General features: G+C 34.5%; 1 protein-coding gene across 4 annotated transcripts in view; it reads left to right on the top strand.

The window, feature by feature from the left end:
* The window catches only part of CUNH15orf41 (chromosome unknown C15orf41 homolog), a 125,362-nt gene that overhangs the window by 51,882 nt on the left and 58,332 nt on the right, over positions 1–15,148 (top strand). For all 4 annotated transcript variants that reach the window (XM_027709034.1, XM_027709049.1, XM_027709058.1 and 1 more), the window contains 5 exons: positions 208–287; positions 641–690; positions 3,513–3,580; positions 8,561–8,626; positions 10,526–10,631. In XM_027709034.1, coding sequence (XP_027564835.1) covers positions 208–287; positions 641–690; positions 3,513–3,580; positions 8,561–8,626; positions 10,526–10,631 — 370 coding nt within the window. The remainder of the gene's footprint in view (positions 1–207; positions 288–640; positions 691–3,512; positions 3,581–8,560; positions 8,627–10,525; positions 10,632–15,148) is intronic.

The raw sequence follows: 15,148 nt of genomic DNA, 5'->3' as shown, positions 1-15,148 counted from the left end.
AAAATCCTTTGGTGTTTCAAGATTTTTAGAGTTAACTGTATTGGAATGGTTAAGTAGCTATGAATTTGTAAGTTTGTAGTTGCTGGGTGGATAATTTTCAAAATTATTAACACCATCAATGTTTTCATTAGAAAAGTGTTTTATTCCTGCCAAGTAGATAACTGAGCTAACAGGTTTTTTGTATGTTTTTGATCTTTATTTCTCTAGCCTCCAAAAGTCTAATAAATAGTATGCTACGGGACCCTTCTCAGATTCCAGATGGAGTTCTAGCAACTCAAGTCTATCAGGTATTAATCACACTTGTTTTGTTTGGTTTGGGTTTTTTTCCTTTGGCAGTGCTGTTATCTGCCTAGCAGAGTAAGAGATTTTAAACCTCATTTAATTACTGTCATCGTAAACTATCAGTGAGGTCAGGGTGCACAATAAATGGCAATGCAATATTTGTGAGGGGAGCATTTCACTTTTTAATGGCTTGCTTTTATAGTGAGTAAAAGCATACAGTTTTTGTTTTCTGTGATTAAATCTGAACAGCATCTGATAGCCTTTTTGAGGAAAAGTAATTACTGTTTTTAAGATAGTCTTTAAGTATAATGGTTTTGTAGTTGCCCATCAGTATACTACTTCTCTTATTTGTCTGCAGTGTACTGTGAATGACTGTTGTTATGGACCACTGGTGGACTGCATCAAACAGTATCCTTTCCCATAAAATTTTAGGTGCACAATTGACGAGCTTAGACTGTGTGGAAGAGATGTGTCTAGCTTTAACCTGACATAAAGTTCTGCTTCACAAAACACGTTTCATACTCCTCTGTTTTACATTCAATCAGAGAGTCACTGCTGAGCTTTCTCTTACACGAACAAAAATCAGATGGACCACAGGAAGATGTCAGTTTGGTGGCTACACATTCATATGCCTGATTGAACCTCTTTGGTGTTGATTAGTTGAAATGCATGTCTGGTTTTGTGTTAAGACTAGCTGACCATGCTTTGAGTGGTGAAGTTGGACTAGATGATCTCTGGAGATACCTTCCAATCTCAGCTATTTTGTTAAGTTTCATAGGTAGTGTTCAACATTATGGGTTTGCTTTGTTACGAATATGGGTTTTAATTGAAATGTTCTCAAGTACAATTCAAGTTTGATTGACCGATTAGTATTTTTAAGCTCCTATCTGACGTTCCAGTGCTCTTCTTTTATTTTCTCTTCTTCTTAAAGGAAATTATACTAGCTGTAGTAAAAACTCTACGTAGCTTAAATTTTCAGGGATATTTTTTTGTGATGTTGAAATGGTTAATTAGAGAGCCTCAGTACACTGTGAGTACACTGAGGGAACTCCACGCAGACTATTACAGACTAGGATTATAATTTGTTAGGAATGATCACTGAGCCCCCAAATCTGCTTTAGTAAAGTACTGAAGGAGTAGCTCTTCTGTTTCAGTATGCAGTCAAAGGAACAATTTCGAAATCATAGCCTGCTATCACTGAGCAGGCTAGTAAGGCAGTTCCCTCCCAAGTCCTGGAAAATCCTTGCACGAATCTCTGCATGCAGTTTGGGGGAAGATCTTGATTTCACTGTAAAGTTGCAGGATAGGAAAGCTACTGTGATGTTTAGTTATGCGTGAAAAACAGTACTTCTTGTACGTGTGATACATGTGATTGTCACTCCTTAAAAATATGTTCTTTCTACTAGAAATACTTGTCTGGTGTCTACTACAGTCTCAGCCCTGCTCCCATTAACTTTAACAACAGCAGGATAGAGGTCTAATTTTCTTTGTACTTTGTGCTTTAAATGGTAATTTTAAGTATTCATTGAGACTATCTTCAAGATCAAACAAAGCTCTCTAAAAGTGGATTAATAAGTTGCACTTTTTAAAAGGTTGTTGGTCACTAATTTTCGTATCCAGAATTTTAAGATTAATATTTTGTGCATGAGCAATCTGTAGACTTCTGAAGTCTGCTGATTGGCTGTAGACTTCTGAAAGTGTCACGTTTAAAAGTAATAATGACACATATGTAGAATTATGAACCATTTTAAAGAATAGCTTGCCTGCAGTCTAGAAAAGACTTTTATATCCTCTTCAGATTCTGGCTCGAGTCAGTTATTGAATACGAAGTGACATTGATGAGAGTAATGAGAAGTTTTTCAATTCCATTTTGGTATAGAAAAGTTTAATGCTAAGCTATGTGAGTGCATTACTGTAAGTATGTTGCTGAATTAGATATTAATTTTGAGGTGCATAAAATAGTTAAAAATCAATTTAAAGTTAAGGTTTTAAAAGCATAATGTCTTCTGAAGGATTGCATATTGATTTTAAATGTAACTATCTAATTGTATATGCATGGACTGAAGTATGAAGTCAACCTCTTTGTAAATGCCAAGAGGCTATTTTTCAGTAATAGTTCAGATGCTTACGGGAAACTAGGCTGCTAGATTGCATGAGTAGAAAGTGGCTTGTGAAGTTATTTACAAGTTTTGCCCCATGGTCATTGCCATACATCAATAACAGGTATTATTATAAGCAGTGTTTCTGCTTATGGTGCATTATAAATTCTGTTTGCAGTATTTTTCTTACCTTTTTGCTGTTCTTCTGAAACTGCGAGTAGAGTTTAGCATAATATGTAGTTTCAGTTAATAAAAACTGTATGTACATGTGAAATTATTACAAAGAATTATTTTCTTTTTGCTGGTCAGCATGAAGTGTTCATATGAATTAGATAATTAACTGTAATGGTAAGATGATCTGTAGTTTAAGTTTTCAGAGGTTATTCTAAACAGAATTTGGAACTTAACTGCATTTAATGTAAGATCTTTTACCATGATGTTCCATAGGATTCTTCTTCAAAGCTTCCAGAATAGAACTTTGACCTCTAGAAGGATACATTAAAAATATTTAATCTGGTGACTTTTTTACATACCACCAAGAATAGCACATTGGATCAACAGCTGTCAGTGAAGTGCAAAGGACTTCACTATAAAATATTATTTTATCCTTCCCTGGCTTTAGTTCATGCTTCTGAAAAATCAATTAAAAGGATGTTTTTTTCAGTAAGATGTTTCAGATAGATGTAGTGCCTATCAATTTCAGAATATAAAGAAAAAAAATCCCAGTTTATTTCATCCTTTGCTGAATTGGAGAATTGATACACTAGTCAGTAAAGAGCAACTTAAAAGGTATTTAACTGCATGTTTTAAGATCACACTTTCTCTTAAATTTAGAGGGAGAATAAAGAAAGAATGGAAATATTGTCCTTAATTATGCTTAATAAATATGGTCAAGTGGGTCTTAATTCTGTGAAATGCATGCTCTTGATACAGTAGTCTGATTTTCATAAAGTGATACATACTTCTGAAAATCCCCGTAAGGATTTTTAGAACTGAGAGTTCAGATCACTGATCACTTCTGAAATGCAGATGAAGGTCAATAAATTCTATTGAATTACTTTACCTATGATGTTTTTATGAAGTTGCTTCTTTTCCAAAGTAATCTTCCATTTCTTAACCTAAAGCTATCAGCGCTATTGGGCATGAGCATGAAGTCTTGCTGCGAGAAATGCTTTTGGAAAAAAATCTCTCTTTCATAGGTAAGAATCTGTAGTAGAGGCTAGCCAGTGTGTTCTTAACTTTAAAGATGTCGATGACTGTTTACCTGAGAAAAAAATAAGCCTCAACATTCCTTGTATTAGGTAGTAAAAGAAGAGTAAAAAATGATTGATGCTGTTCATGTTATCTTTTATTGATTTGGAACGGAGCAGGAACTCAGTTACCTAATACCCTTTATATACAGTACATGCACAGGCTTGCAATTAATATTTTATAGAATAAGTAGCTGAAAAAAATGCTTTAATATCTGCTGCAGTATTACTTTTGGTGTCATGAGATATTAGCCATAATCTAGACCTTATGAGACTTAGGAGGAAGCATAAGAAATATTAGCTTCAGAATGCTTTATGTATGAAAGAACTGCTAGAGGATTCACTCATTTACTTTTCTGTGCAGTTTCTGCTGAATTTTTGCCCCCTGCCTCCCAATCAATGCAAGTACTCTTTTTCACACTCCCTGTATTTAAAGTTATTTTAAGAATTAATTAGTTAGGAAGTGATTTTCATTTTTTTCTTTTAGCCTGCAGTATGTTTCTTTTACATGAGTGCCATTGAAACAAAGATTAGTGTTTAAAGCATCCATTCTCTTAATGCAATAGTAAACAATGACTTCTTAAATCTTGGATTCCTTATGTGATGAGACGATATGTGATTCCTTATGTGATGATGCTGTCTTTTGTTAATGGTTGAGCATTGTACTAATTTTGTGTGAATTTTCTGGTTTTACCAGGAACTATGATCTCTTCTCAAGCTATATCAGGTTAGGAATTTGGAAACCTTAAACAAATTTAAGAAATTGAGAGGCGTATTAAGCTTTTAAAAATATTTGTGTGTACAATTAAAGAACAGAGTTAGTGTGCTCTTTTATACAAAAGTGAAAAAAGGACAGGAATAACTATCACATGCAAGCTTGCAAGTGACACTAGGAAAATGTGAAGCGGTAGATTTTCCTACTTGACTGTAAGAACATAGATACAGGTAATAGGCTTAAGCTGTAACTGCAGAGATGATGTTGGGTTAAAATACCAAACAGTTCCAGGAACAAGAAGTATAAAAGAAACTGTCAGGGAAGGTTATGGAATCACCTCCAATGGAAAATTCAGGTCTGGATTTGACACTCATCTATCAAAGCTGGTAATGTAGTCAGTCCTGTCACAATACAAGGGAATACACTAGATGACTCACTGAGGGATCCTCAACCCAACAATTATGATTTTATTTGGCTTGTGTAAGCTTGTGCAGTATACAAGTCAGATTTACATTTTCATGTTTCGTGAACTTGGATAAGCATCAATTTTGTCTTTAGAAATAAGGTGTAAGAAATCTGTGCTGTCAAATCAAAACATCTAGAATGAGTTAACTCATTAGGATATGAAGATATAAATGAGAGAGCATAATTTACTGTTTATACGTTAAGCATTTGTGTTTATTGTGCCTGTGCATTACAAGTGTCTTTCAGGTTCTAGATGTGTTTGGGTTTTGGTTTTTGTTTTTTTCTGAAAAGAAAAGCTTTCTTTAAGTGTCTGCAAGATGAACCCTTCTGAGTCACTCATAATAAAACCTTTTATTTCTGAAAAACTGTTTCCAAAACTGCTTGAAGAAACCTCAGGAAAACAGAAGAGATGACAGAATTTCCTATAGGTTCACAAATTCAGGCATTGTTGTGTAAGACTTCATTCCAGTTTTGAAGATGGCTTATGACTTGCAATTCCATTACATTTTAACATATAAAAACCAGAATTTTCACAGTTTCCATATTAGTGTACTATTCCAGTGTATTGTCCTTCAGAATAGTCAGGGGGGTTGTATCAGCTGTGTTCACCTGTGCAACAGAGAATCTAGTACAGGAGAAGACAGCACAGTCAAAGGACACAGTGAATATAAATTGCCCCTGTATAGTATTGGAGCATGAAACAGCTTTTCAGGTTCAGGACATAATTTGTCTGCTTGTAGAGCAGTTAGCTTTCAGAGCCTACAGATGAGAAAGTAACACATTCAAACTCACCCTGAAATTGTTTGGAAACCTATACACACTAATGGGGTTACATTTTATTAATCCACTGCTCATGGGAAGCACATCATATACCAGGTTCTCCCTTCAGAAAAATACTTTGCCTGAGATTAAAGTGATCAGCAGAAGCATTCTCTCAAAACAGCTTCACACACTATACTGAAATGCCAAGAATTTCTAAGTTCTATATATAGATCCTTTACATATGTATATAGAGAGATATACATTTTTATATCTTTACCATAAATATATTAGGAAAGCTTTTACCTATATGGGTTGGTACTGAGCTTTATCCTCCTTTGGCTCCCACCATGGTGTCCCTCGATAGTGGCTTGGATATAAATCATGAAATCTGATCCGTGTTTTCTGCTGTGATCTTAAATTTGCAGTTGCAGCTCATTCATGCACCAACAAAAGAATGTTTTGTTTCTTTGTAATATCCAGAGGCAAGTATAAGAACAATGATGTGTTAAATGGTTATGATTGAGTGTGAAGTTGTGGCAAAGATGAAGCTGCAGTTTTGTTGGAAATCAAAATTAATGGTCAATCTGTAGACAAACTACTTATTGGGGCTGTTTCCGCATAATTTTCAAATCTGAGGATGCATAGGTGTAATTGTCAAAGCTGCTGTGGGCTGGCTTTCAAACAGTTGTTAAATTATTCTCTTAATCCATGCTAGAGCTAGAAGATTTTTTGAGGTGCAGAACGCTACCTCTGTAGTTTTTGGACCAATGTGAAACATACCTGGACTGAAAAGGTAGAACATCTTTTTGGTGGGATTATGGTTTAAAACAAAAATTCCTTAATGATTATGGGGAGTTTCTATAATTACTTTTTTCTTCAGAGTTATAAAGCTTCAAAACACTTGAGGAAATAATAATGCAAAATTATATTCCTCCATAAGATAGACAACTCACATCAACAATAAACATTCTTTTTAGTATATTTTCCAGTGTTTATCACAAAATGTTAGTGAAAACCAAGTAAAGACATTCAAAAACAGATTTAAAACAAAAACCATGTTCTTTTTTAATAAATGAATTAGTGCCAAAAGAATCTGCTGAAGAATATTAAAAGTAATGCTGACACAGACTCCAGTTCAGAGGCCTTTCAAGTTGACCTATCCAACCATGTTTGTATCTGTCCTAGTTTTCAGTGAAGTTTTTTTTAAGGTGCATTTCCCTTAATTTGTGGTAGTAGGATTTGTTAGATGTGAAGGAAAAGACTGACCTTTCTAATGCTATTGCTCTTGAATGATGAACATTTCAGCTGGGACATCCTATTGTCTATTCTAGATCGTTTTAAACAACTAAGAGCAGGTTACAGTTAAATAGAGTCGGATGAAACTGGATTTTTTCTAATCAAGATCAAGACATTACATAGAACATTAATTCATTTTTATGTTATGGCATAAAACTCTCTATTCATGAGTTCTGTTAAATTAGAACCTTCTTATTCTTAATAGCATTTGTCCGTATATGTGACAATCTTAGTTTGAAAAAATAGCCAACAACCAAGTCTGTCTCCAAATCCTAGAAATGCTTTTCATTACCTGATTGGGTGATATAATGAAGTATTGCATTGCAAAGACTTGTATTTACAATATAGTCTATTTATAGTGAAGAAATGCTCTCAAAATTAAAAAAAAAATAGTACAACTCTCAAAAAGAATAAACATCTATTGCAGTTTACACAGAAGTGAATGTACAACTTTCCAAATTTACTCCTGTCCCACTTTCAGAATGAGTTCACTATATAAAATAATACTTCAGACTTATATTCTTCAATAAAAAGAGTGGGAGAGTTTGCTTTTGGCACTTTTACAATATTTTGATTTCTAAGACTGTATGTTTTTCTTGTCATTAAAATGTTACTTGGACTCAAACTGCTGACCTTTCAGGATATGCACAAAGTATTCAAAAACTGAGTTCTGAACATTGGCCATGAAACTACTGTCCTAACCTGATAAATGGATTGGAAATAAGCTACCCAACAGTGAGAATGGGCCATTAATTTTAATCAAAGGTGATGTAGAAAGGCGAATGGGATGCATGACAATGTCAACAGCCCAGTAGGTGTTAAGGGGCTACACAGCCTTACTTGTTACTAGGTAGTGCCATTAGTTAAGCCTGGGTGAAGACAGAAAGCCATGCCTGGAATTGAATGACCAGGTCACTCCAAATTCTAATGGAGAAATGGTGTTTCAGAAATACCAATGTAATGGTATGAGAAATGAAGGACAATAGTTTAAAAATATTAAGGGCTTGCTTGGGCTTTTTTTACCTTTTTTTTTAGGAGCACCCTGTGTCTTTTGCAATTTTATTTTGCTCATTATTATTTCTTGAAATATTCAGCTCTAATATCTGTAAGTAATAGAGTTGTATAATTAATGTTAGCAGAATTTCTAAATCTTTGTATGTTCTGAAATTGGATAAATTCTATAGAATCCAGAATGCAAGAGAAACTAAAATTATGGCTCCTCTCTACTTTAATAAATTCCTGGGAGAGAAGGATTTTCATGCCTCTTTTTAAACAACTCTATGCTAACATTAAAAATAAAACCAAGAAGACAGCTACAGTATATCTACATTTGTGGTGTTGGTAGGATTAATCTTTACGCATCCGAAGGTGGAGAGGCTCTTCTTTCAATCAGCGAACATACCTCTTTACTTTGAATATTTGGAGGTTATAAAATACTGTATGACAGCTTGAATTAATGATGTTTATAATGAAGACATAAAAATGCAGGGATGACAAAGAAGCATTTTTATATCCATGCTTCAGGTTTTCTACAAAGGTTCATTTAATTTGACATAGCATTGCATGCATAAGAAAGATATGTATGACTGCATTAGTAATTCTTGCACTCTTATTTAAAATAAAATTAATTATGCTGCTGTCTACTTAATGGAATAGTTTTATAAACAGTAGTCCTTATTCTATATGTGCAGCTGAAGATCAGCTTCGTGCAAAGGGTTATGACAAAACACCAGACTTTATTTTAGAAGTACCAGTAGGTAAGTCTTTTAAAAGAACTTTTATAATTTTGTTTTGTGTAGAACAGTTCATGCTAAAATATTATGGCTACTTAAGTGAAGCATAATCTAGGATACTACAAATTAGTCTCTTCAGGAGTTACCCAATAATTTTAAGAACTTCCTAGTTTGGTTCAGAGAGATTTGATTGTAAGTAGTGTTACCCAGTGTTTCCTCTTTAATCTCTGTATGTTTTTATCTCATTATCAAAAAAGGAAAAAAACCCAACAATAAGAACCTCCAAATCCCTGCTCCCTCTAATGTACTCTACCCACTATCTTTCTGAACTAAACTCTGAAATGCCTGAAATGTCTTTTACTCCTAGACCAAATCAGTTCAAAGCAGTCTCAAGAGTATTACTGTTACACCTATAGGTGTATAAAGGTTTTGTCGTGGTGCAGTTATTCTTTTTGCCGTCACTTTGGATCCAAATACAACTCTGCAGTTCTTCACTGTTTTTTAAAAGCCTGAATAGCAAGAAAGAATAAAGAATAAAAGTAGGTAAAAAGGTCATAAAGTTCATCTACCTTTTCTGGTGTTGAGGTCATGTGAGAAGGTAACCAGATGACCTAGTCACTGGGCCACAGAAGAAAAAACATCCAAATTGTCCAAATGTAAAGGATTATTAATCACCTTTTGTAAATTGGCTTTTGTGCCAAAAGACTTCTGCTTCGCCTCCATAGAATGCAGCACCCATCTATGCAGATGTCTACTTTTCTGTCTGCCAGAGAAAGTAAAAAGGCTGAAAGTAGTGTGAAAGTCATATACATGACTCGTTTTTTTTCTTCATATTGACAACAACTGAAATTCTTACTGAGATAACTGATTTGTACACTAGTATAAGGGATGGAACGTGTGCTATAAAATGCATCACTACACAGAACTGCTTGAAATACCATCTTTCAGCACAATCACCTGCTATCCAGCAAACAACTGTGTATATGAGAGTCTTCTGAAAAGGTTTTAAAGACTCTCCTTAGCTTAGTCATGTTTGTATACCTAATCATGTTTCCAAAACCCAAAAATGGTGGTGATGTTAATAACAAAACAAAAAATACTTTTATAACTAAAGGACTCCATATTTGAAACAGGGAGATTTGGCATCCTACTGCAGTTCTCTCACGTCAAGCCACATGTGGAGAGTTTTCAGTTAATTTCTACCCATTCACTTCCATAATTACTGTGAAGAATCTCAGGAAGCTTCAAGGACTTGAGGGGATGAGGGAACTGGTGGTTTTTACGAGGTCTAAAGTTAGCAGGGAAAATTGTGAACTTTCAGAATTACAGAATGGCTGAGGCTGGAAGCCAGTTGCTCAAGCAGGTTCACCTGGAGCTGTTTGCCGAACACAATGTCCAGACAGCTGTTGAATGTCAAGCAGGGAGAATCCATAACCTCTCTGGGCAACATTTGCCCATGCTCAGTCACCCTCACAGTGAAAAAGTAGTTGCTAATGTTCAAATGGAACCTCCTGTGTTTCGGTGCCCGTTGCTTTTGGTACTGTCACTTGGCACCACTGAAAAGGGCCTGTCTCCCTCTTTTTACCACCTACCCTTCAGAAAGTTTTATGCATTGATAAGATTCACCATTAACATGTTTCTTAGGCTGATCTCTTTTTCTTTTTGTGTTAGAATAAATGCAAATATCTAGGACAGGATGTAATTAAACTGAAATTGATATTAATATCTGTTAAAGTATTTTCTGATAAGTTTTTTAAATGCCCTTTTTGTGCATATTTGAAAGATAATTTTTACAAATATGTAACTGTTGCAAGCATGAATTATGTGGTAGATTGTGGAGTAAATAGGATGTTCACAAACACACTCTTATAGGCTGTTGAGTTTGATTTTCAGAGTTCAGTTTCTTTTTTGCTGTCACCCTAGCTGTGGAAGGACACATAATTCACTGGATAGAAAGCAAAGCCTCATTCGGTGATGAAAGTAGCCACCAAGCCTATTTGCAGGACCAGTTTTGGAGCTACTGGAACAGGTATATTTCTATTATTTTCCTTATAGATAAATAGGATTACATTTTAAAAAGAAGTTACTGAATAAAGCAGTAGTGACTATTGTGTTAAGCCATGCGGACAAAATACATGTTACTAGTCTGGCATTTTGAATGTCATTACTTAGCATGTCAAATTGGAATTATGAAATATTTGTGAAAAATTCAAATCCAAATTGTTAACATGCAGCAGATACATCTGGTGATTTTACAGTGATGCTACATGACAGAGTAAGTTACGTCGGTACAGAAGTTATATGTCAATTTTTTAGTACCTGACTTTGAAAGAAGATTTTGCTATAAAGTTTTGGAATACATGCAAGGTGACAATTTGTTAAAAAATCTTTGCAGTCTAACCAAGTGGGCTTTGTGTGTGAAGAACTTTATTGCTTATTGTCATTGTATCCGGGACAATACTGTTTCACTGGGGTTTTTTTTAATAAAGTATTTCTTTTGTATATTATCTACATTTGAAGCAGTAATAACAATTATCTTCAAGTTAAAAATGTAGTAAGTATTTGCAGGAATGTAAGGAGGTAAATAAGTTGTGCTAGACAGAATTTTTTAACATACCGATGGTATTGGTATAAAGATTTTTTCTTTAAGATGGTTAAAATCCTTCTACTTTATTCTTCTAAAAGTCAGTATTGTGTATATTTATATATCTTTCCATGGTCCTAGATACCTCCTCACTGGAGGATTTTTTTCCAAAAAAATCTTAAGGACAGTGCTTTATCTTCAATGCCATTTTTGTATGTGGTAGAACCCTAAGCAAGATAGTGAGATAAATGAAAGTTTTAATAAAGGATTTTTTAAAGCATAAATTTAGAAGTTGCTCAGTGTTAACAAGAGACCATCTAAGGGATAGTGGAGAACATGGCACAAACACGTGAACATGCAACAAAAAGGGAGTGTGCTCCAACATCAGGGTCCAGTCTGTTGACCATTAGTATTTCGGCTGAAAATGACAAACATCAAGGTGAAAATAGCTAGCATTACCTTCGGAAGTACTTTAAAAGCAGATTCCATGGAAGGCATCAGAGAAAGGGAAACCAAATCTTGAGAATAACATCATCAAAGTTTGGAATTATGCTCTGCAGCAACATTCTTGATTGACATAAGGACATGCTCTTATTTGACAGTCCCAGAAATCAGTGACTTGGAAAACTTGAATCAAGGCAATGGGAACCTCAGAAAGGCTGTCAGTTGTTGGATGAAGATATTACAGGAAAGTTGTAGAAAATAAATTGTGACACATATAAACAGAATATAAAACTTAGAAAGAAATTTGACTACATACAATATCTAGGCAAATGGTGAGAATGGCAGGAAAGATGCTTATGCAACTGGTGCTGAACTGCACATCAGTGTAAATGAAATGGAGCAGCTCAGGCTTGGAGAAGGCCATTAGATGTACTGGCTGGAATACTTTCTGAGTATAAAGGATGTGTTTGAAGGAATCCATGATGGTATCAGAGAAAGCAGCTCCAAGAAGTGAATTTTAAATAGATAACATGAGCATAAAGATACTTACTAAGTTAAGATGGGGTGAAAGTTGAGTAGACAAGTAGGATGAAGGCACTGATCCATTTGTTGTTTGCAATAAAATTGCCATTGCAAAGTTGAAGTTTCTTTTTTTTGTGCCAAACAAAGTGTCTATCCACATTTTGGTTTGAGCTTTAAAAATGTGTAAAACATTTGAGAATAGTGTGTATCATTTGAATTTGACATTTCCAAAGGAAATTTCTCAATAAACCAAGACATAGCTAACTTCAATTTAATTTCAACATGTACTAATTAATAATTCAACTTCAAAAATGGAATATTTTCTCATTTTCTCACTGAGCTGTTAGTCAAATATCTTTAATGTTGCAAAAGCTAGACTGAAATTATATGTGGATCAATAAAACGTTTTGGAAGTCGTTTTGAGATTTTGCCAAATCTGTTATAGTTGTTACATTGAAAAGTACAAAAATTGTTGCTTCTTACATATAATGACTTTACATTCATATAAGGGAAACTAGAGCTCTCTTTAGTGAGATTTGTTACACCCTAAATCTAAAATTTAGTGATAGGTTAACCATGGAAATTAGGCAAATTTCTGTGGCCTTTCTTTAAAGAACAAATCCTGTTAGTCTTAATTTTGGTACCACGTGGCCAAATTGACAATTGTTACATCTTCTGAAATGAGCTCTGAGTTACTGTAGCTTCTAATATAATGACAGTTGAGTTAATGAACACACGTTGACAGATTAGGTTGCAAATAGGTTAGACAGTTAACTTTTGTTGGTCTCTGAAACTATTTATGTAAAAGGACACTGGCGTAGCTGCCCAAAATGTGAATTAATTTTGGGTTATTTAATCAGCCTATCTCTCAAGTGAGAACCAGCTTCCCAATCAATTCACCATATCTTTGTGTCTCCCTTCCTCTGATCAGAGAAATCATTTGGAGAAGCAGCATCAGTTCACAATGGAGATATCATGACACTCAGCTGATAGTTTAGGGTGTTGTAAACCTGATCCGTTGGTTGAACTTAAAGTGAAAATGAAATTGAAGAGAAAATCTGTAACATTGCCTGTTAGATGTGGATAGAAATACAAATTAGATACTTTGAAAGGAATGAAAGTGAGAGGTTTTAGACTTTTTCCATTCAGCTTTTTTATTGCTTCTCTAAAAATTAGGAGTCAGACTGGAAAAGTTTCTGGATTCTTTTCCCATATGTCACAGATGTAAGATGAATTCTACTCAGAATGTGACTGAAAGCTTTGAACATAGCTGTGGTTTGTTTACTGTTATGTGTGTATTTCATTAAATCCTGTACTCTGTGCTAACTAAATCTGTAAGTGTCTTAAATTGGTCTGTACTGACAGGAAAGAAATGGCACTTTCTCATTTAACAGAACAGCTCCCTAGATGCAGTCAACCATGTCTGTTCACCTCAGTGCAAAAGAACACCTTTTTATTACTCTGAGTTCTGCAGGGACAGCTTAGCAAGGTTTTTTATGGCTCATACATCAATGGTATTGTTAAGCAATTTTCAGTTGCAGTGGTGCACTGCAACCTCATCTTCAAATTAAGCTTCACATTAAAAATGTACAAAGTGTACCTTGTCAGTGGATATGCACACTTGTAATTTAAGATGCTCTTTAGATATTTGAGATTTTTTTAATAATAAAGAAGCAGGAAAAAGGCAAATTTGGTCTTGCATATTGCCAGACTGATTTTGCAGAGTGATGTTTTAGAAAAAAAAACTCTTGTATATACTGGAAAAACTTAAAATGTTTCATGTACTTACAGAATCCCTTCCCTCCTTATGTTTGTTCGGTGGCATCTACTCAGCAGGCTATAGCTTTCAGTGCCACTGGGTAAGCAAAACAACTGCATGTGCAAAATATAATTGCTTTGAGCACATGTAGTAGATACCATACTTTTCATTGTTCACTGGCCTACATTGGTGTATTTCTTGTAACCATGAGAATAAAAACTGTTGAATAGCCAGTGTGACCAAAGGTAATTTGGTGAGCATAAACAGGAAGTTACACAGATTGCACTTTAAAACAGGGTCTGTGAACATACTGTAAATTATTTTAGGGTTTAGATGAATGTTGTTGTTCTCTTTTTTTTTTTAAGGTAGTGTCTAATTTTTTAATTTTTTTCTAACTTGGAGTCCTGGCTGTAAAAGTCTGTTAGTCAGAGCTGAAAGGCATGACTGCTGTTTTCTAAGGATGTAGAAATCTGCAACACTCAGTTCAAATAGTAATTAGTGGGTGCACTGTCAGTGACTTGCTGTAAGAAGATATAAACTCAAATACAGCAATTTACATTTTCTATCTTCTGCAAGCATGGCTAAGGCATATGGACATTCTGGAATGTAATTTCTAGAGAGTCCCAGGAGAAAGCTTGACGTCGTTATTAGCTAAAGAAACTTTACTGTATGTGAGGAAGACCGTAGGAAAATGTCATATTTGACATTGATATTAAAGGCAATTTCACATAGTGAAAGAGAAGCATTTCATCTTCTCTTTGAATAAAAATGGTAAGTCATCTCTGCAGTAAAATCCTTCCCTCATTTGCTTGCATTCTAAATGTTGTTAGTCCTGTGCTTCTGCTTTTTTGAAAAAATAAATAAAAGCAAGTTTCCCATAAGTGATTTTAAAATAATAACCACACTTTTTGGAAGCCTAAATTCATGATTCAGTGTCTTGTTAATCAATACATTATTTCTGATCTTCAGACTTTAGTTTAAAACTAACAGTCATAGTAAAATTATCATAGAGTCCTGTAGATTAAAAAGGGTATTTATTTCAGATAAGTGCAAACAGAAATGATGCAAAACATTGTATTTCAGTCACAATCACAGATGATGTGTTCTTGAGTTTTTTGGGAAGAGGATTCAAATTCATTTGGGGTTGACTATAACTATGAGTTATATATGAGCAAGGGCGGAATTAGAACATCAGAATGATAGACATTTTTTGCTGTTGAAGTCTTTGAAATGGTTT

This window comes from Neopelma chrysocephalum, unplaced genomic scaffold (assembly GCF_003984885.1).
Source record: "Neopelma chrysocephalum unplaced genomic scaffold, ASM398488v2 Primary Assembly neopelma1_24, whole genome shotgun sequence".
NCBI lineage: Eukaryota > Metazoa > Chordata > Aves > Passeriformes > Pipridae > Neopelma > Neopelma chrysocephalum.
The sequence above is the reverse complement of the archived record's forward strand: the minus strand, read 5'-3'. Positions and strand labels throughout refer to the sequence as shown.